Genomic DNA, 22,647 nt, shown 5'->3' with positions numbered 1-22,647 from the left:
GTGTTCCACACAGAATGTGGACACGCTGTCTATTTAACCAGGCAGGACATGTGGACACGCCGTCTATTTAACCAGGCAGGACATGTGGACACGCCGTCTATTTAACCAGGCAGGACATGTGGACACGCCGTCTATATAACCAGGCAGGACATGTGGACACGCCGTCTATATAACCAGGCAGGACATGTGGACACGCCGTCTATTTAACCAGGCAGGACATGTGGACACGCCGTCTATTTAACCAGGCAGGACATGTGGACACGCCGTCTATTTAACCAGGCAGGACATGTGGACACGCCGTCTATTTAACCAGGCAGGACATGTGGACACGCCGTCTATTTAACCAGGCAGGACATGTGGACACGCTGTCTATTTAACCAGGCAGGACATGTGGACACGCTGTCTATTTAACCAGGCAGGACATGTGGACACGCTGTCTATTTAACCAGGCAGGACATGTGGACACGCTGTCTATTTAACCAGGCAGGACATGTGGACACGCTGTCTATTTAACCAGGCAGGACATGTGGACACGCTGTCTATTTAACCAGGCAGGACATGTGGACACGCTGTCTATTTAACCAGGCAGGACATGTGGACACGTTGTCTATTTAACCAGGCAGGACATGTGGACACGCTGTCTATTTAACCAGGCAGGACATGTGGACACGCTGTCTATTTAACCAGGCAGGACATGTGGACACGCTGTCTATTTAACCAGGCAGGACATGTGGACACGCTGTCTATTTAACCAGGCAGGACATGTGGACACGCTGTCTATTTAACCAGGCAGGACATGTGGACACGCTGTCTATTTAACCAGGCAGGACATGTGGACACGCTGTCTATTTAACCAGGCAGGACATGTGTTCCAGGAAACTATGTCAACACATGGCCTTTAAAAACTGACTCAGTGATGATCTACAAGTGGTGTTGGAGGCCTCACCTCTCGCTTTGAACAAAATGATGTGTCACAGACAAGCTGTACCTCACTGCTAAAGCTTTGTCTTAGTTGAGCCAGATGGGCTGACAGTACTGGGTAACACAACATAGTGGAAAAACGTTTAAAACTTCATTGACTTTCAAGTACATTACAACAATATTACAGTAGTCTTACAAAACAACACGTCAGTTCAGTTGCATATGAAATAGTTGAATAGTCTCAGTGCAACATTTCAGCCAGTGCAGACTTCTCTATGTCACGCAAACAAGTCTGTCTGTGATACTGGAGCTGGTTGTGGATTGGTTCAGCTGGGATAGTTGCTGACTCAGGATGCTCACACCCTATTCCCTTCATAGTGCACTACTCTTGACCAGAGCCTGGACGCAGCCCACCGTCTTTCTCTCTTCTGGTGTCCATTCAGGAGGGTGCAAACGTTATAGAAATGTATGACATGGAACAGATATGATTGTCTGATATGTGGAAATGGGAATGCTAAATGGTGTCAGCTCTATCTCATTCTATTTCCATCTGAATGTTTCATCTCACTGAATAGCAGTGTTGTAATATTCTAATCCAGGATTTAGGAGTCAAGGTTTAGTGACCTGACAACAACATTGCTGAATAGTAATACACCTCCTCCCTCCTTCTCTGGGAACGTTACATGGCCACAGGAGGCATACTGCTGTTCCTCTCCATCGGTGGCATCCAGCTCCTCTCAGTGAAGCAGTAATGTAGGAGGGTGTCGTCCCTGAAGCCAAACTGGTGTGTGAGGTGTTGCAGTACCCCTCCTTGCTGGAGCTGAGCCCCATAGAGCTGGGCTTCCCCCCTGTCCCGGGCCAGACCCACCCTCACCAGCCAGTCCACCAGATCACTGCCCAGGAAAGTGGCCTGAGTCTGGGCCTGGGATGGAGGATAAGTCCCCTGACCAGGTCTCTCCCTGGAGCGCTCACTCTCCTGAAACCTCTCTCCGTCACACCTGCGTATCAAAGGAAGGATTCACCTACTGTCCCATTGTTCAGGCTTTCCCCAGAAGCACTAGGGTGAAGATATGGAGGAAGAGGAGAAAGGAGAACAGAGAGAGAGAAAAGGAGTGGTAGTGAAGATGAGAGTTCAGTAAAGAGAAACAGGAAATCAAAAGGTGAAAAGTAGCTACCAGGATTGTGTACCACTCCAAAACCAGAATGCATTACTAGTGAAGACGACTGTGGTAAGTTCAGTCTGTTCACAGAGTGTACAATGCAATAACGCATTTCTAAAGACAGGATTAGTGGTAGAAACATGTAGGATATTATCTGGGGTAAAATCCTAGGCCATGCATAGAGAAGATGTTAGGAGAGAAAGAGTTAAACTAGATGGTAACATGCTAGTTATGGAATACTAGATCTGCACACGCAGTAGCATTTAACAGAAGATGTTAGGAGAGAAAGAGTTAAACTAGATGGTAACATGCTAGTTATGGAATACTAGATCTGCACACGCAGTAGCATTTAACAGCCAACTGTTTCTTTTTTATTGTATTTTATTTCTTTTGGAGAATTTTACACCCTTTTTCTTCCCAATGTTGTGATATCCAAATCGGTAGTTACAGTCTTGTCCCATCGCTGCAACTCCCGTACGGACTCTGGAGAGGTGAAACATGACCCCTCCAAGCCGCACTGCATCTTGACACACTGCCCACTTAACCCGGAAGCCAGCCGCACCAATGTGTCAGAGGTTAACACCGTACAACTAGCGACCGATGTCAGCGTGCACTGCGCCCGGCCCGCCACAGGAGTCGCTAGAGCGCGATGGGACAAGGACATCCCTGCCGGCCAAACCCTCCCCTAACCCGGACCACGCTGGGCCAATTGTGTGCCGTCCCATGGGTCTCCTGGTCGCGGCCGGCTGCAACACAGCCTGGGATGGAACCAGGATCTGTAGTGACGCAGCTAGCACTGTGATGGAGTGTCTTACATGGCTGGGCAACTCGGGAGACCCAAGTCAACGGTTTTAATGTAGATTCTAGAGATTTGATTCTACACCAATAAGACATGTCCTGGGAGTGAAATCATGCTACAAAAAAATGCTAAATAAAGGAAATAAATGATAATTGATGTTTATGTTGTGGCCTACCTTCTGATGGGCACTATGTCCTGAACACACTGGTCTTTATGATAGCGGACAAACTGAGTGCAGGTCAGCCTGATCTCCTCTGGAACCACAGAGGGGGGCTCCTCCTCACTCTCCCTGCCCTGCCACAGGCTCACTAACCTGGGGGACAGGACACACACAGGCCCCTTAGAGGGCAGAACAACCACATCTTCTACAGCCACACTACCTGGCTCAGGCAAGTCTGACTGAGATCTGGCCTTGTGCTGACGTTGGGACAATACAGCATACAGGAGGTGTTACTGATGTACAACATACAGGAGGAGGTGCTGATGTTGGGACAATACAACATACAGGAGGTGCTGATGTTGGGACAATACAACACACAGGAAGTGGTGCTGATGTTGGGACAATACAACATACAGGAGGTGCTGATGTTGGGACAATACAACACACAGGAAGTGGTGCTGATGTTGGGACAATACAACATACAGGAGGTGCTGATGTTGGGACAATACAACATACAGGAGGTGCTGATGTTGGGACAATACAACACACAGGAAGTGGTGCTGAAGTTGGGACAATACAACATACAGGAGGTGCTGATGTTGGGACAATACAACATACAGGAGGTGTTACTGATGTACAACATACAGGAGGAAGTGCTGATGTTGGGACAATACAACATACAGGAGGAGGTGCTGATGTTGGGACAATACAACACACAGGAGGTGCTGATGTTGGGACAATACAACATACAGGAGGTGGCGTGATGTTGGGACAATACAACATACAGGAGGTGCTGATGTTGGGACAATACAACATACAGGAGGTGCTGATGTTGGGACAATACAACATACAGGAGGTGCTGATGTTGGGACAATACAACATACAGGAGGTGGCGTGATGTTGGGACAATACAACACACAAGAGGTGCTGATGTTGGGACAATACAACATACAGGAGGAGGTGCTGATGTTGGGACAATACAACATACAGGAGGAGGTGCTGATGTTGGGACAATACAGCATACAGGAGGTGGAGTGATGTTGGGACAATACAACATACAGGAGGTGGCGTGATGTTGGGACAATACAACATACAGGAGGTGGCGTGATGTTGGGACAATACAACATACAGGAGGTGGCGTGATGTTGGGACAATACAACATACAGGAGGTGGCGTGATGTTGGGACAATACAACATACAGGAGGTGCTGATGTTGGGACAATACAACATACAGGAGGTGGAGCTGATGTTGGGACAATACAACATACAGGAGGTGCTGATGTTGGGACAATACAACATACAGGAGGTGGGGCTGATGTTGGGACAATACAACACACAGGAGGTGCTGATGTTGGGACAATACAACATACAGGAGGTGTTACTGATGTACAACATACAGGAGGAGGTGCTGATGTTGGGGCAATACAACACACAGGAGGTGCTGATGTTGGGACAATACAACACACAGGAGGTGCTGATGTTGGGACAATACAACATACAGGAGGTGGCGTGATGTTGGGACAATAAAACACACAGGAGGTGCTGATGTTGGGACAATACAACATACAGGAGGTGGGGCTGATGTTGGGACAATACAACACACAGGAGGTGCTGATGTTGGGACAATACAACATACAGGAGGTGTTACTGATGTACAACATACAGGAGGAGGTGCTGATGTTGGGACAATACAACATACAGGAGGAGGTGATGATGTTGGGACAATACAACATACAGGAGGTGCTGATGTTGGGACAATACAACATACAGGAGGTGTTACTGATGTACAACATACAGGAGGAGGTGCTGATGTTGGGACAATACAACACACAGGAGGTGCTGATGTTGGGACAATACAACATACAGGAGGAGGTGCTGATGTTGGGACAATACAACACACAGGAGGTGCTGATGTTGGGACAATACAACACACAGGAGGTGGCGTGATGTTGGGACAATACAACACACAGGAGGAGGCGTGATGTTGGGACAATACAACATACAGGAGGTGCTGATGTTGAGACAATACAACATACAGGAGGGGCTGATGTTGGGACAATACAACATACAGGAGGAGGCGTGATGTTGGGACAATACAGCACACAGGAGGTGGCGTGATGTTGGGACAATACAACAATACAGGAGGTGGAGTGATGTTGGGACAATACAACAATACAGGAGGTATGAGGCCCTATGCTCTCTGAAGTAAGTACCTAGTTCTTAGCTCACCTCTTCTTGAATGGCAGAATGATCAGATGCCTGTCCAGGCCAAAGATACCAAACGAAATGAAGCCCTGAGAAACATGAGAGGTAAAGTAAGCAACAGTAAAATCCCTTTGTATACTCATTATCTAGACACGAGAGCGTACCTGTCCATAGTTGGCCACAGCACAGAAGAACTGCAGCTCCAGGTACAGTCTACCAGGGTCCTGGTTGAAATCCCTTTGTATACTCATTATCTAGACACGAGAGCGTACCTGTCCATAGTTGGCCACAGCACAGAAGAACTGCAGCTCCAGGTACAGTCTACCAGGGTCCTGGTTGAAATCCCTTTGTATACTCATTATCTAGACACGAGAGCGTACCTGTCCATAGTTGGCCACAGCACAGAAGAACTGCAGCTCCAGGTACAGTCTACCAGGGTCCTGGTTGAAATCCCTTTGTATACTCATTATCTAGACACGAGAGCGTACCTGTCCATAGTTGGCCACAGCACAGAAGAACTGCAGCTCCAGGTACAGTCTACCAGGGTCCTGGTTGAAATCCCTTTGTATACTCATTATCTAGACACGAGAGCGTACCTGTCCATAGTTGGCCACAGCACAGAAGAACTGCAGCTCCAGGTACAGTCTACCAGGGTCCTGGTTGAAATCCCTTTGTATACTCATTATCTAGACACGAGAGCGTACCTGTCCATAGTTGGCCACAGCACAGAAGAACTGCAGCTCCAGGTACAGTCTACCAGGGTCCTGGTTGAAATCCCTTTGTATACTCATTATCTAGACACGAGAGCGTACCTGTCCATAGTTGGCCACAGCACAGAAGAACTGCAGCTCCAGGTACAGTCTACCAGGGTCCTGGTTGAAATCCCTTTGTATACTCATTATCTAGACACGAGAGCGTACCTGTCCATAGTTGGCCACAGCACAGAAGAACTGCAGCTCCAGGTACAGTCTACCAGGGTCCTGGTTGAAATCCCTTTGTATACTCATTATCTAGACACGAGAGCGTACCTGTCCATAGTTGGCCACAGCACAGAAGAACTGCAGCTCCAGGTACAGTCTACCAGGGTCCTGGTTGAACAACCACCACAGACAACTGGACAGGTTCTGAAAGACATGCGAGAGGGGGAATGAAAAGTGCACACTTCAGAGTTAACAAGGGCCGATTCAGGGAAGAGGTTCAAGATTGGAGTGAACTAGTGCACACTCCAGGGACAAGGGTAGGTAGAGAAAGGGGACACGGCCAAGCAATAAAAGAACAGAATAGAACAGAATAGAACAGTAGAACAGAATAGAACAGTAGAACAGAATAGAACAGTAGAACAGAATAACAGAATAGAACAGTAGAACAGAATAGAACAGTAGAACAGAATAACAGAATAGAACAGTAGAACAGAATAGAACAGTAGAACAGAATAACAGAATAGAACAGTAGAACAGAATAGAACAGTAGAACAGAATAGAATAGAACAGTAGAACAGAATAGAACAGAATAGAATAGAACAGTAGAACAGAATAGAACAGTAGAACAGAATAACAGAATAGAACAGTAGAACAGAATAGAACAGTAGAACAGAATAGAATAGAACAGTAGAACAGAATAGAACAGTAGAACAGAATAACAGAATAGAACAGTAGAACAGAATAGAACAGTAGAACAGAATAACAGAATAGAACAGTAGAACAGAATAGAACAGTAGAACAGAATAACAGAATAGAACAGAGCAGAGCAGAACAGTGTAGAGCAGAACAGAATAGAACAGTAGAACAGAATAGAACAGTAGAACAGAATAGAACAGTAGAACAGAATAACAGAATAGAACAGTGTAGAGCAGAACAGAATAGAACAGTAGAACAGAATAGAACAGAGCAGAACAGTGTAGAGCAGAACAGAATAGAACAGAGCAGAGCAGAATAGAGCAGAACAGAATAGTAGAACAGAATAGAACAGTAGAACAGAATAGAACAGAACAGTAGAACAGAATAGAACAGAACAGAATAGAACAGCAAAACAGAGTAGAACAGAATAGAACAGTAGAACAGAATAGAACAGAGCAGAGCAGAATAGAGCAGAACAGAATAGTAGAACAGAATAGAACAGTAGAACAGAATAGAACAGAGCAGAACAGAATAGTAGAACAGAATAGAACAGTAGAACAGAATAGAACAGAGCAGAACAGTGTAGAGCAGAACAGAATAGAACAGTAGAACAGAATAGAACAGTAGAATAGAACACAGTAGAACAGAATAGAATAGAACAGAGTAGACTAGAACAGAGCAGAGTAGAATAGAACAGAGCAGAGTAGAATAGAACAGAGCAGAGTAGAGAAGAACAGAGCAGAGCAGAACAGAACAGAGCAGAGTAGAACATAATAGAACAGAACATAATAGAACAGAACATAATAGAACAGAGTAGAACAGAGCAGAACATAATAGAACAGAACAGAGTAGAACAGAACAGAATAGAACAGAACAGAGCAGAACAGAGTAGAACAGAGCAGAACAGAGTAGAACAGAACAGAACAGAGCAGAACAGAACAGAGCAGAGTAGAACAGAACAGAGCAGAGTAGAACAGAGCAGAGTAGAACAGAGCAGAGTAGAACAGAGCAGAACAGAGCAGAACAGAGTAGAACAGAACAGAGCAGAACAGAGTAGAACAGAGCAGAACATAACAGAGCAGAACAGAGTAGAACAGAGTAGAACAGAACAGAACAGAGCAGAACAGAACAGAGCAGAGTAGAACAGAGCAGAGCAGAGTAGAACAGAGTAGAACAGAACAGTAGATAACACTCACAGCCAGAAGGGAAACTATGAGGAGTAGACACAACAGGACGTGTCTGACCAGCTGTCTGTCATCCTGGACCGGTGGACTACACTGCTGCTGGGTTTCACACAGCGCCCCACACTGGCCTGGAGGGTACAGCACAACAAGTCAACAGGGTTGTACTCATTAGTGCACACCGTGGCAAAACGTTTTGCAACTGCATCACAGTCAACACAAGCCACAGTGGACACAACAACAGGGATACAGTCAACTCAACAGGTCAGCACGGCCCAAAGTATCAGCCCATAAACCTAGAACACAACTCAGCCAGAGCTGTAGTCATTCACGTTGTTTTCCTGTACCGGTTAGAGACGAGGGAGTGTCGTTCCTGGTGGCGCCGTTGATCATGTCGGACACGGGCTGTGTACAGCTACAACTGTCTGGGAGGGACACACAACAACAACACACAGACACATGAGACACATGAGTAGTTTGATATAACTGTTTTTTAACAATATGTTTAGGTTGGCAATTTAAGGTTTTAAATACGATGTTGGTAACAAAATCCCCAGTAAACCAATGCACCCAAGTTTACAGAACTAGAACAAACAATGTGTGTAGCTAGCTACCACTGTTGTTGCTGGTCTCTGGTGCTGAGGGCTCCAGTGGGGGGGTCTGGTCCTCCTGGTGTCCAGGGGGCCTCAGGTCCTCTATAGTACCCGTGTTGGAGGCTCTCTCTAGGGCTTGGTAGTTCTGGTTCTCCTGGTGTCCAGGGGGCCTCAGGTCCTCTATAGTACCCGTGTTGGAGGCTCTCTCCAGGGCTTGGTAGTTCTGGTTCTCCTTGGTGCCCTGGCTGAGACCCATCAGAGAGAAACCACCTACCAAGATGCTGCAGGAGACTACTACTGCAGTACTGATGATCTGAGAGAGGGGAAAGAGAGAGCGAGGTAAAGCCTTTAGGACTGGCTCCAGATCTATGTGATGTGTAAAACCTTTAGGACTGGCTCCAGATCTATGTGATGTGTAAAACCTTTAGGACTGGCTCCAGATCTATGTGATGTGTAAAGTGTAAAACCTTTAGGACTGGCTCCAGATCTATGTGATGTGTAAAGTGTAAAACCTTTAGGACTGGCTCCAGATCTATGTGATGTGTAAAGTGTAAAACCTTTAGGACTGGCTCCAGATCCATGTGATGTGTAAAGCGTAAAACCTTTAGGACTGGCTCCAGATCTATGTGATGTGTAAAGTGTAAAACCTTTAGGACTGGCTCCAGATCTATGTGATGTGTAAAGTGTAAAACCTTTAGGACTGGCTCCAGATCTATGTGATGTGTAAAGTGTAAAACCTTTAGGACTGGCTCCAGATCTATGTGATGTGTAAAGTGTAAAACCTTTAGGACTGGCTCCAGATCTATATGATGTGTAAAGTGTAAAACCTTTAGGACTGGCTCCAGATCTATGTGATGTGTAAAGTGTAAAACCTTTAGGACTGGCTCCAGATCTATGTGATGTGTAAAACCTTTAGGACTGGCTCCAGATCTATGTGATGTGTAAAGTGTAAAACCTTTAGGACTGGCTCCAGATCTATATGATGTGTAAAGTGTAAAACCTTTAGGACTGGCTCCAGATCTATGTGATGTGTAAAGTGTAAAACCTTTAGGACTGGCTCCAGATCTATGTGATGTGTAAAACCTTTAGGACTGGCTCCAGATCTATGTGATGTGTAAAGTGTAAAACCTTTAGGACTGGCTCCAGATCTATGTGATGTGTAAAGTGTAAAACCTTTAGGACTGGCTCCAGATCTATGTGATGTGTAAAACCTTTAGGACTGGCTCCAGATCTATGTGATGTGTAAAGTGTAAAACCTTTAGGACTGGCTCCAGATCTATGTGATGTGTAAAGTGTAAAACCTTTAGGACTGGCTCCAGATCTATGTGATGTGTAAAGTGTAGTCAACTCAGGGAGAACTATACAGTGGATCTGTATTCCAGTAAACTAAAACCACAGGTGGCCCCTCTCCTGAGCCCTGCCATAGAAGAAGGCAGAGTCTATAGGATCAGGCATCGTCTCTCCTGAGCCCTGCCATAGAAGAAGGCAGAGTCTATAGGATCAGGCATCCTCTCTCCTGAGCCCTTCCATAGAAGAAGGCAGAGTCTATAGGATCAGGCATCCTCTCACCTGAGCCCTGCCATAGAAGGCAGAGTCTATAGGATCAGGCATCCTCTCTCCTGAGCCCTGCCATAGAAGGCAGAGTCTATAGTATCAGGCATCCTCTCACCTGAGCCCTGCCATAGAAGGCAGAGTCTATAGTATCAGGCATCCTCTCTCCTGAGCCCTGCCATAGAAGAAGGCAGAGTCTATAGTATCAGGCATCCTCTCTCCTGAGCCCTGCCATAGAAGGCAGAGTCTATAGTATCAGGCATCCTCTCTCCTGAGCCCTGCCATAGAAGAAGGCAGAGTCTATGGGATCAGGCATCCTCTCACCTGAGCCCTGCCATAGAAGAAGGCAGAGTCTATAGTATCAGGCATCCTCTCACCTGAGCCCTGCCATAGAAGAAGGCAGAGTCTATAGTATCAGGCATCCTCTCTCCTGAGCCCTGCCATAGAAGGCAGAGTCTATAGTATCAGGCATCCTCTCACCTGAGCCCTGCCATAGAAGAAGGCAGAGTCTATAGTATCAGGCATCCTCTCTCCTGAGCCATGCCATAGAAGGCAGAGTCTATAGTATCAGGCATCCTCTCTCCTGAGCCCTGCCATAGAAGGCAGAGTCTATAGTATCAGGCATCCTCTCACCTGAGCCCTGCCATAGAGGAAGGCAGAGTCTATAGTATCAGGCATCCTCTCACCTGAGCCCTGCCATAGAAGAAGGCAGAGTCTATAGTATCAGGCATCCTCTCACCTGAGCCATGCCATAGAAGAAGGCAGAGTCTATAGTATCAGGCATCCTCTCACCTGAGCCCTGCCATAGAAGAAGGCAGAGTCTACAGTATCAGGCATCCTCTCTCCTGCCAGGAGCAGACCTCCAAGGATGAGGAACGGTATGCTGTGGAAGAGAACAACACTGTAAGGTTAAGTTTGAGGAACACAAACATACAACACACTGTTTCACACACACACACACACAGGACGTACCCCCAGCCAAAGACCATGAAGACCCCAGGTGGAATCCTCAGCAAATTGTCCTTCTTGGTCAGAACCAAACAGAGAGGAATGAGACCTATAGTCAGACAGACAGAACCAACTCAGGGTTATTCCACAGATACTGTACAACATACCAGTCCAGACTCACGCGGTACATACCAGTCCAGACTGGCGCGGTACATACCAGTCCAGACTGGCGCGGTACATACCAGTCCAGACTGGCGCGGTACATACCAGTCCAGACTGGCGCGGTACATACCAGTCCAGACTCGCACGGTACATACCAGTCCAGACTCGCACGGTACATACCAGTCCAGACTCGCACGGTACATACCAGTCCAGACTCGCACGGTACATACCAGTCCAGACTCGCACGGTACATACCAGTCCAGACTCGCACGGTACATACCAGTCCAGACTCGCACGGTACATACCAGTCCAGACTCGCACGGTACATACCAGTCCAGACTCACATGGTACATACCAGTCCAGACTCACACGGTACATACCAGTCCAGACTCACACGGTACATACCAGTCCAGACACACGGTACATACCAGTCCAGACACACGGTACATACCAGTCTAGACACACGGTACATACCAGTCCAGACATATGTGCTGTAGAGTGACCCATAGAGCAGTGTGAATGTCAACACCTGTCCCAAGATGTCCTCCTGCTTCAGTACGAAGTTCCACAGGATCATACTGAAACACACTAGGAACTACAGGGACAAGGAGAGACACATTACTGTACATCACTTATATACATGATATAAAATACATTATGTACAGTGCCTTCGGAAAGTATTCAGACCCCTTGACTTTTTCCACATTTTGTTAAGTTACAGACTTATTCTAAAATTGATTAAATTCAAATATTTCCTTATAAAACCTACACACAATACCCTATAATGACAAAGCGAAAAACAGGTTTTTAGAAATGTTTGCAAATGTATTAAAAATAAAAAAACAAATACCTTATTTACATAAGTGCTCAAACCTTTTGCTATGAGACTGTAAATTGATCTCAGGTGCATCCTGTTTACATTGATCATCCTTGAGATGTTTCTACAACTTGATTGGAGTCCACCTGTGGTAAATTCAATTGATTGGACATGATTTGGAAAGGCACACACCTGTCTATATAAGGTCCCACAGTTGACAGTTCATGTCAGAGCAAAAACCAAGCCATGAGGTCAAAGGAATTGTTCGTAGAGCTCCAAGACAGGATTGTGTTGAGGCACAGATCTGGGGAAGTTAACCAAAACATTTCTGCAGCATTGAAGGTCCCCAAGAACACAGTGGCCTTTATCATTCATTTAATGGAAGAAGTTTGGAACCACCAAGACTATTCCTAGAGCTGGCCGCCCGGCCAAAGTGAGCAATCGGGGGAGAAGGGCCTTGGTCAGGGAGGTGACCAAGAACCCGATGGTCACTCTGACAGAGCTCCAGAGTTCCTCTGTGGAAGTGGGAGAACTTTCCAGAAAGACAACGATCTCTGCAACACTCCACCAATCAGGCCTTTATGGTAGAGCGGCCAGACAGAAGCCACTCCTCAGTAAAAGGCACATGACAGCCCGCTTGGAGTTCGCCAAAAGGTACCTAAAGATTCTCAGACCATGAGAAACAACATTCTCTGGTCTAATGAAACCAGATTGAACTCTTTGGCCTGAATGCTAAGCGTCACATCTGGAGGAAACCTGGCACCATCCCTACGGTGAAGCATGGTGGTGGTAGCGTCATGCTGTGGGGATGCTTTTCAGCGGCAGGGACTGAGAGACTAGTCAGGATCGAAGGAAAGATGAACGGAGTAAAGTACAGAGATCCTGCTTCAGAGCGCTCAGGACCTCAGACTGGGGCGAAGGTTCCCCTTCCAACAGGACAACGACCCTAAGCACAGAGTGAAGACAATGCAGGAGTGGCTTCGGGACAAGTCTCAGATGTCCTTGAGTCCTTGAACCCGATCGAACATCTCTGGGGAATCCTGAAAATAGCTGTGATGCGATGCTCCCCATCCAACCTGACAGAGCTTGAGAGGATCTGCAGAGAAGAATGTGAGAAACTTACCAAATACAGGTGTGCCAAGCTTGTAGAGTTATACCCAAGAAGACTCAAGGCTGTAATTGCTGCCAAAGGTGCTTCAACAAAGTACTGAGTAAAGAGTCGGAATACTTATGGAAATGTGTTTTTTTTTTTTTTATTTTATTCATCATTTTTTGCTTTGTCATTAAGGGGTATTGTGTGTAGATTGATATGAGGCAAAAACGTTGTTTTATCCATTTTAAAATAAGGCTATAACGTATCAAAATGTGGAAAAAGTCAAGGGGTCTGAATACTTTCAGAATGTACTGTATCTGAAGGATATATGTAATAACTCTTTCAGAATGTACTGTATATGAAGGATATATGTAATAACCCTTTCAGAATGTACTGTATCTGAAGGATATATGTAATAACCCTTTCAGAATGTACTGTATCTGAAGGATATATGTAATAACCCTTTCAGAATGTACTGTATCTGAAGGATATATGTAATAACCCTTTCAGAATGTACTGTATATGAAGGATATATGTAATAACTCTTTCAGAATGTACTGTATATGAAGGATATATGTAATAACCCTTATTAGAATGTACTGTATTATGAAGGATATATGTAATAACCCTTTCAGAATGTACTGTATCTGAAGGATATATGTAATAACTCTTTCAGAATGTACTGTATATGAAGGATATATGTAATAACCCTTTCAGAATGTACTGTATCTGAAGGATATATGTAATAACCCTTTCAGAATGTACTGTATATGAAGGATATATGTAATAACTATTTCAGAATGTACTGTATATGAAGGATATATGTAATAACCCTTTCAGAATGTACTGTATATGAAGGATATATGTAATAACCCTTTCAGAATGTACTGTATATGAAGGATATATGTAATAACCCTTTCAGAATGTACTGTATATGAAGGATATATGTAATAACCTGTGCCAGGAAGAGGTTCATAGAAAACATGTGTGGGAGCCTCTTGAACTTCTTACTGAGGAGAATGACAGCGACGGTCCACACCTACAACACAAACACTATGTGTTTCAGTGTATCCAGTGTTTAAACACAGCTTGAACACACTCAAGTTCTCAAAAGTCTTTGCAGAGTAGATTAGAATTTTAAAAAGCCATTGGTATAAATCCTCTTTAATTAAAGCTGCATTCTTCACCAAGGAGTCAGTAAGCCCTGACCAACACCAAGGATTCAGTAAGCCCTGACCAACACCAAGGAGTCAGTAAGCCCTGACCAACAGTAAGCCCGGACCAACACCAAGGAGTCAGTAAGCCCTGATCAACACCAAGGAGTCAGTAAGCCCTGACCAACACCAAGGAGTCAGTAAGCCCTGACCAACACCAAGGAGTCAGTAAGCCCTGACCAACACCAAGGAGTCAGTAAGCCCTGACCAACACCAAGGATTCAGTAAGCCCTGACCAACACCAAGGAGTCAGTAAGCCCTGATCAACACCAAGGAGTCAGTAAGCCCTGACCAACAGTAAGCCCTGATTAACACCAAGGAGTCAGTAAGCCCTGACCAACACCAAGGAGTCAGTAAGCCCTGACCAACACCAAGGAGTCAGTAAGCCCTGACCAACACCAAGGAGTCAGTAAGCCCTGACCAACACCAAGGAGTCAGTAAGCCCTGATCAACACCAAGGAGTCAGTAAGCCCTGATCAACACCAAGGAGTCAGTAAGCCCTGACCAACACCAAGGAGTCAGTAAGCCCTGACCAACACCAAGGAGTCAGTAAGCCCTGACCAACAGTAAGCCCTGATTAACACCAAGGAGTCAGTAAGCCCTGACCAACACCAAGGAGTCAGTAAGCCCTGACCAACACCAAGGAGTCAGTAAGCCCTGACCAACACCATGGAGTCAGTAAGCCCTGACCAACACCATGGAGTCAGTAAGCCCTGACCAACACCAAGGAGTCAGTAAGCCCTGACCAACACCAAGGAGTCAGTAAGCCCTGACCAACACCAAGGATTCAGTAAGCCCTGACCAACACCATGGAGTCAGTAAGCCCTGACCAACACCAAGGAGTCAGTAAGCCCTGACCAACACCTTGCTTCAATCAGCTGAAGTCAGACAGGACCAACACATGGAGGACGACCACAAAAGGCCACAGATAATAAAATGTACTGTGAAGTGAGACCTTTACACTAAATGACAAACCTATTGAAAACAGTATCAAAGTCTGTCTTCTTCATTGGCCTTTCATGTAGAGAGAGAGAGAAACAGAGAGAGAGAGAGAAACAGAGAGAGAGAGAGAGAAACAGAGAGAGAGAGAGAGAAACAGAGAGAGAGAGAGAGAAACAGAGAGAGAGAGAGAGAAACAGAGAGGAGAGAGAGAGAAACAGAGAGAGAGAGAGAGAAACAAAAAGAGAGAGAGAAGGAAACAGAGAGAGAGAGAGAGAAAAAGAGAGAGAGGTAGAAACAAAAGAGAGAGAGAGAAAAATAGAGAGAGTAGAGAAAGCGATAGAGAGGTAGAGAAAACGATAGAGAGAGGTAGAGAAAACGAGAGAGAGATAAAACGATAGAGAGAGAGAAAACGATAGAGAGAGAGAGAAAAAACAGAGATAGAGACAAAGATAGAGAGACAACAGAAGAGAGAGAAACATAGAGAGAGAGAAACAGAGAGAGAGAGAGAAACAGAGAGAGAGAGAGAAACAGAGAGAGAGAGAGAAACAGAGAGAGAGAAACAGAGAGAGAGAGAGAGAACAGAGAGAGAGAGAGAAACAGAGAGAGAGAGAGAAACAGAGAGAGAGAGAGAAACAGAGAGAGAGAGAGAAACAGAGAGAGAGAGAGAAACAGAGAGAGAGAGAGAGAAACAGAGAGAGAGAGAGAAACAGAGAGAGAGAGAGAAACAGAGAGAGAGAGAGACAGAGATAGCGAGAGAAACAGAGAGAGAAACAGAGAGAGAGAGAGAAACAGAGAGAGAGAGAGAAACAGAGAGAGAGAGAGAACAGAGAGAGAGAGAGAAACAGAGAGAGAGAGAAACAGAGAGAGAGAGAAACAGAGAGAGAGAGATAGAGAGAGAAAACAGAGAGAGAAACAGGAGAGAGAGAACAGAGAGAGAGAGAGAGAGAGAGAAGAGAGAGAGAGAGAAACAGAGAGAGAGAGAAACAGAGAGAGAGAGAGAAACAGAGAGAGAGAAACAGAGAGAGAGAGAGAACAGAGAGAGAGATAGAGAGAGAAACAGAGAGAGAAACAGAGAGAGAAACAGAGAGAGAAACAGAGAGAGAGAGAGAGAAACAGAGAGATAGAGAGAGAAACAGAGAGAGAGATAGAGAGAGAAACAGAGAGAGAGAGAGAGAGAGAGAGAGAGAGACAGATAAGAACATAAATAGGAAGAACTCACCAGTGCGACCAGGCTGACGATGCTGATGTTGAAGCTAACATTCTGCAGCTCAGTGACCAGTGGCTTGGGGTCCATCAGGGGGATGGTCAGGAGCCAGGCTGACACGTACATGATGGGGGCAGACAGGAACGTGCTGATCACCATCCCTGACGTCACCTACAGGAGGACAGACAGAGAGGTAGAGAGAGGGATGTGGATGTGGAAATATAAACCTTGGCTGTCTAGAAAGGTGGTTATTAGCTAAGAAATTAAATATGAATTGATAATGTAATACTCACCACTTCCAGCTCCATGTTGTACTGTGATGTGTGTGTGTGTGTGTGTGTGTGTGTGTGTGTGTGTGTGTGTGTGTGTGTGTGTGTGTGTGTTACCAACTCACCACTTCCAGCTCCATGTTGTACTGTGATGTGTGTGTGTGTGTGTGTGTGTGTGTGTGACCAACTCACCACTTCCAGCTCCATGTTGTACTGTGGTGTGTGTGTGTGTTACCAACTCACCACTTCCAGCTCCATGTTGTACTGTGGTGTGTGTGTGTGTGTTACCAACTCACCACTTCCAGCTCCATGTTGTACTGTGGTGTGTGTGTGTGTTACCAACTCACCACTTCCAGCTCCATGTTGTACTGTGTGTGTGTGTATGTGTGTGTGTGTGTGTTACCAACTCACCACTTCCAGCTCCATGTTGTACTGTGGTGTGTGTGTGTGTATGTTACCAACTCACCACTTCCAGCTCCATGTTGTACTGTGTGTGTGTGTGTGTGTGTGTGTGTGTGTGTGTGTGTGTGTGTGTGTGTGTGTGTGTGTGTGTGACCAACTCACCACTTCCAGCTCCATGTTGTACTGTGGTGTGTGTGTGTGTTACCAACTCACCACTTCCAGCTCCATGTTGTACTGTGGTGTGTGTGTGTGTTACCAACTCACCACTTCCAGCTCCATGTTGTACTGTGGTGTGTGTGTGTGTGTTACCAACTCACCACTTCCAGCTCCATGTTGTACTGTGTGTGTGTGTGTGTGTGTGTGTGTGTGTGTGTGTGTGTGTGTGTGTGTGTGTGTGTGTGTGTGTGTGTGTGTGTGTGTTACCAACTCACCACGTCCAGCTCCATGTTGTACTGTGATGCGTAGATGGCTACACTGGGAGCGGTGGGGAACACCCCGTAGAGAAAGGCATAGTTAGACAGGCTGGAGTGGTTCAGACTGCTGCTGTTGTAACCTGTAGAGTCCAGCAGGTCTACCATGTCCTTACAGATAAGAGGCATCACCAGCCTACATACGAGAGACAAACATAACACTGTGTTAGGACACTAGGACAGTACCACTAGGACAGTACCACTAGGACAGTACCACTAGGACAGTACCACTAGGACAGGACAGTACCACAAGGACAGGACAGTACCACTAGGACAGTACCACTAGGACAGTACCACTAGGACAGGACCACTAGGACAGGACCACTAGGACAGGACCACACCACTAGGACAGGACAGTACCACTAGGACAGGACAGTACCACTAGGACAGTACAGTACCACTAGGACAGGACAGGACCACTAGGACAGTACAGGACCACTAGGACAGTACCACTAGGACAGTACAGTACCACTAGGACAATACCACACCACTAGGACAGTACCACTAGGACAGTACCACTAGGACAGTACAGTACCACTAGGACAGGATAGTACCACTAGGACAGTACCACTAGGACAATACCACACCACTAGGACAGTACCACTAGGACAGTACCACTAGGACAGTACAGTACCACTAGGGCAATACCACACCACTAGGACAGTACCACTAGGACAGTACAGTACCACTAGGACAGGATAGTACCACTAGGACAGTACCACTAGGACAGTACAGTACCACTAGGACAGTACCACTAGGACAGTACAGTACCACTAGGACAATACCACTAGGACAATACCTATGAAGGACAGTACAGTACCACTAGGACAGTACAGTACCACTAGAACAGTACCACTAGGACAGTACAGTACCCTATTTACAACTGCAGTTCTTGACATTTCTGTAACTCACAGTTTGGCAGTGATGAGCAGGATAAGGGCTACTCCAGTAGACCTGGTGAGTTTGTCCACCTGTCCCACCATAGAGAGTCCCAGGTAGAAGAGAGCTGCTCCTCCGAAGGAGTTGGCCAGGCCGTCCACAAACTCCTCCATCACAGCAGGGATCCTCTGGCCCAGGACAAAGTGGGACACGATCCCGACCACCACCATGAACACGATCGGGTTCTTCAGTACCTAGAAAATAGATTTGAATAAAAGTGGGACACGATGACCACCACCGTATAGAACAATACTTTACTGTCCACTTTCCTTACAGTCCACAAAAATGGGTCTTATTGCTGTTAACCCAACCCCCTAAGACACCCCCTGACTCCATGTTTTAACCCAACCCCCTAAGACACACCCTGACTCCATGTTTTAACCCAACCCCCTAAGACACCCCCTGAAGCCATGTTTTAACCCAACCCCCTAAGACACCCCCTGACTCCATGTTTTAACCCAACCCCCTAAGACACCCCCTGACTCCATGTTTTAACCCAACCCCCTAAGACACCCCCTGACTCCATGTTTTAACCCAACCCCCTAAGACACACCCTGACTCCATGTTTTAACCCAACCCCCTAAGACACACCCTGACTCCATGTTTTAACCCAACCCCCTAAGACACACCCTGACTCCATGTTTTAACCCAACCCCCTAAGACACCCCCTGACTCCATGTTTTAACCCAACCCCCTAAGACACACCCTGACTCCATGTTTTAACCCAACCCCCTAAGACACACCCTGACTCCATGTTTTAACCCAACCCCCTAAGACACACCCTGACTCCATGTTTTAACCCAACCCCCTAAGACACACCCTGACACCATGTTTTAACCCAACCCCCTAAGACCCACCCTGACTCCATGTTAACCCAACCCCCTAAGACCCACCCTGACTCCATGTTTTCTAGCCTTTATTATTCACTGTGATATTAAGATGTTTTTCCATTCTTATCACAGCTAGCTAACAGATACACAGATCCTTTCACTCTAATTTATTTGTTACAAAATCCTACGTATTTACAACTTTTATTGAATGTAAAATATGTTCCTTGTCCAATAAAGAATAAAGTACCATTTCATGTAATTTGCAAAACAAAAAAACTATTGATCACAGAAGAAAGCAAGATGAAATGACCTGCAGCAGCACCACTCTGATGATCTGCAACTTGCCCTGCTGTCTCTCTGGGTGGTCCTTCCACTTCTGGACCTCACAGAAGGCAAATCCTATGGGATTGAGGAGCATCAGGGAGACAGGAGCCACCAGGTAGATGTACTGCAGGTACTCTGGATGTGTGTTCCTGTACAGGGCGTCCACTGCAGGGAGCAGGGACGGGGGGTGGGGGACGGGGAAAAGGCAGATGTTATTGTATGGTTTCCAAACCATTCCTCAGGGACCCCCAGATGTTCCAACAAATACAGTGTATTCGGAAAGTATTCAGACCCCTTCACTTTTTCCACTTTGTTATATTCTACAATAGATTAACATTAAATATTTTCCTCATCAATCTACACACAATAGCCCATAATGACAAAGCGAAAAAAGGTTGAGAAATGTTTGCAAATTTATAAAACAGAAAAAACAGAAATAACTTATTTACATAAGTATTCAGACCCTTTGCTATGAGACTGTAAATTGAGCTCAGGTACATCCTGTTTCCATTGATCATCTTTGAGCTGTTTCTACAACTTGGAAAGGCACACACCTGTCTATATAAAGGTCCCAGTTGACAGTGCATGTCAGAGCAAAAACCAAGCGTCACGTCTGGAGGAAACCTGGTACCATCCCTACGGTGAAGCATGGTGGTGGCAGCATCATGCTGTGGGGATGTTTTCAGCAGCAGGGACTGGGAGATTAGTCAGGATTGAGGGAAAGATGAACGGAACAAAGCACTGAGAGATCCTTGATGAAAACCTGCTCCAGAGCACTCATGACCTCAGACTGGGGCGAAGGTTCCCTTTCCAACAGGATAACAACCCTAACCACACAGCCAAGACAACACAGGTGTGGCTTAGGGACAAGTCTCTGAATGTCCCTAATGTTGTAGTGTCATACCCAAGAAGACTGTAATCACTGCCAAAGGTGCTTCAATAAAGAACTGAGTAAAGAGTCTGAATACTTATGGAAATGTGATATATTTTTTTATATACATTTGCAAAAATGTCTCAACCCGTTTTTGCTTTGTCATTTTGGGGTATTGTGTGTAGATTGATGACGGAAAAAACTATGTAATCCATTTTAGAATAAGGCTGTAAAGTAACAATGTGGGAAGGGGTCTGAATACTTTCAGAATGCACTGTGTGTGGAACGGCTGCGACTGTTTTGAGAAAGAGGTTGAACTTTCCAAAGGAAAATAAACTAGCCCTATTGTACTACGATCACATTCCAAAACACAACCATCCTCACCAATGGGATACCCCAGGGCGAAGTCGTTGCTCTGCGTAGCGAAGATGGAGTAGAGTCCTGCCTTGCTGTACCTGCTCTCCGGACTGGCCACGGCCAGCGTCAGAACACACACCAGGACGAACACCGACACCTTGGCTATCAGGATACTCCACAGGAACGACCAGATCACATTTTTAAAGTCCAACACAACCATGTTCTTGAAGAGCAGCGCCGGGAGGGCGAACTTAGACACAAAGTTCCCTAATCCTTTAGCTTGACAGGAGGTGATGACGTCTGTCCTACCGGCGATGTATCCACACAGGATGATCCCAAAACACTCCAGGAGAGCCGGGAAGAGCTTGTCGATAGACATGGCTTGGCTGGAGGAGAGGGGGTTGTGGGATATGTTCTTGCCATTGATGGCTACGTAGGTATCCATAGTTGTATGAGGACTAAATTACTTTACGGATGGGAATATCTTTCGATATCGGAGTACAGAACAGTGACGCTGGGCACCAGTTCAGGGTGATACATCCGCAATACCCTTGTTGAAACAATAATAATCAGTGAGTAGTAGGGTAGGCCATACACTTTTATGGTTGTCACAAAACACATGTAATACCAAGGACCAATAGCGTTTCCTGACCAAATGACAGGAAAAACTCCTGGCCCTACCAATACCCTATACAGGAGAGGGAGAATGCGGTGAATCTGTTGTCAAAAATAACCAATACAAAGCTATTTACGAGGAGTGCAGTGCTGACGACATGCACACCACAGATAATATTGCATTTTAGCCTACTCCCAACTGTGCATTGAAACTGCTTTCAAAAATAGTCATGGGGGATTTCAGCATGTGAGGATTGACAGAGTAACCTTTTATACGTGTAACTCGTGATGTCTTGAACGATGCCAATTATTGGATTTGGAGCTAGGTACTGTAGCTAGCTAAAGTTAGCATGCTATTCGGTGCTAGTAACGTTTACATCTAACGTTAGCTAACTCGCGTGCTAAAAACATATTGCGAAAATACAACAAGATAAAAGCGTCATACCTTGCACATCTGGTGACGAGATATTGCATATTTAACACGCGCGTGTCGTTAGACGTTAGTCTAATTCGTCCTATCTATTGCTGTTGACAGCTAGCTAACCGTAGTACAAATGCATGCTGTTCGGAATCCTTGGGAATTTGCCCTGTTGAAGTTGAAATGTAAAATGGTAAGGGTTAAGGTTAGAGTAAAGGTTATGTCCCAAGGATCCCACATAGCAATAACAATTCTCATTTGTGTCCTTTGGTGCAATTGTTCAACAACGCCCTAAATTATGAGTGACAAGCCAGGCATCCAATTGTCGCCAAAGTGTGTTGTTGTGAGGAGCTATACTCGGCTTTGATTGGGTGGGAAAGCGACCGCAAGTTGGTAAGGGTCTCATAAGAGGTCTGTATAATGCGAGTTAAGACCGGTCAATAAATCAATGAATTAGCTAAGACTAGACATCTTTAAAATAGATACAAACCTAGAATACTCCACTAGCTGCATATCCCCCTAAAAATTTGATTAGATTCTAAATAGTGTAGCTTGAGAGTGTTGGTGAAGCAACTCACTTCCTTTT

General features: G+C 45.7%; 1 protein-coding gene and 1 long non-coding RNA gene across 4 annotated transcripts; both read right to left on the bottom strand.

The window, feature by feature from the left end:
• Nucleotides 1–1,050: 1,050 nt before the first annotated feature.
• Nucleotides 1,051–22,617, bottom strand: LOC115191024 (integral membrane protein GPR155). Of its 3 annotated transcripts, XM_029749025.1 has the most exons (17): nt 22,089–22,617; nt 21,056–21,578; nt 19,787–19,965; nt 18,620–18,840; nt 17,669–17,843; nt 16,582–16,737; nt 14,162–14,245; nt 11,771–11,891; nt 11,159–11,243; nt 10,979–11,069; nt 8,657–8,948; nt 8,390–8,467; nt 8,058–8,173; nt 6,274–6,369; nt 5,270–5,334; nt 3,056–3,193; nt 1,051–1,919 (listed from the first exon to the last, which is right to left on the bottom strand). In XM_029749025.1, the coding sequence occupies exons 2-17, from the start codon at nt 21,471–21,473 to the stop codon at nt 1,601–1,603; spliced, it is 2,634 nt and encodes an 877-aa protein (XP_029604885.1). In that variant the 5' UTR covers nt 21,474–21,578; nt 22,089–22,617; the 3' UTR covers nt 1,051–1,600. The 3 variants fall into 3 exon arrangements, with proteins under 3 accessions (XP_029604885.1, XP_029604886.1, XP_029604887.1); XM_029749026.1 differs by having other exon boundaries at nt 1,806–1,978; nt 21,056–22,617; XM_029749027.1 differs by lacking the exons at nt 1,051–1,919; nt 3,056–3,193; nt 5,270–5,334 and adding an exon at nt 5,498–6,218 and having other exon boundaries at nt 6,327–6,369; nt 21,056–22,617.
• LOC115191026 (uncharacterized) lies at nt 9,005–10,035 on the bottom strand. Its single transcript, XR_003877490.1, has 2 exons — nt 9,546–10,035; nt 9,005–9,507 (listed from the first exon to the last, which is right to left on the bottom strand). It is a non-coding gene; the product is annotated as an uncharacterized LOC115191026 (long non-coding RNA).
• Nucleotides 22,618–22,647: the final 30 nt, after the last annotated feature.

Source organism: Salmo trutta, unplaced genomic scaffold, assembly GCF_901001165.1.
Source record: "Salmo trutta unplaced genomic scaffold, fSalTru1.1, whole genome shotgun sequence".
NCBI lineage: Eukaryota > Metazoa > Chordata > Actinopteri > Salmoniformes > Salmonidae > Salmo > Salmo trutta.
Note: the sequence above shows the minus strand (reverse complement) of the source record. Positions and strands in the feature narration are given on the sequence as shown.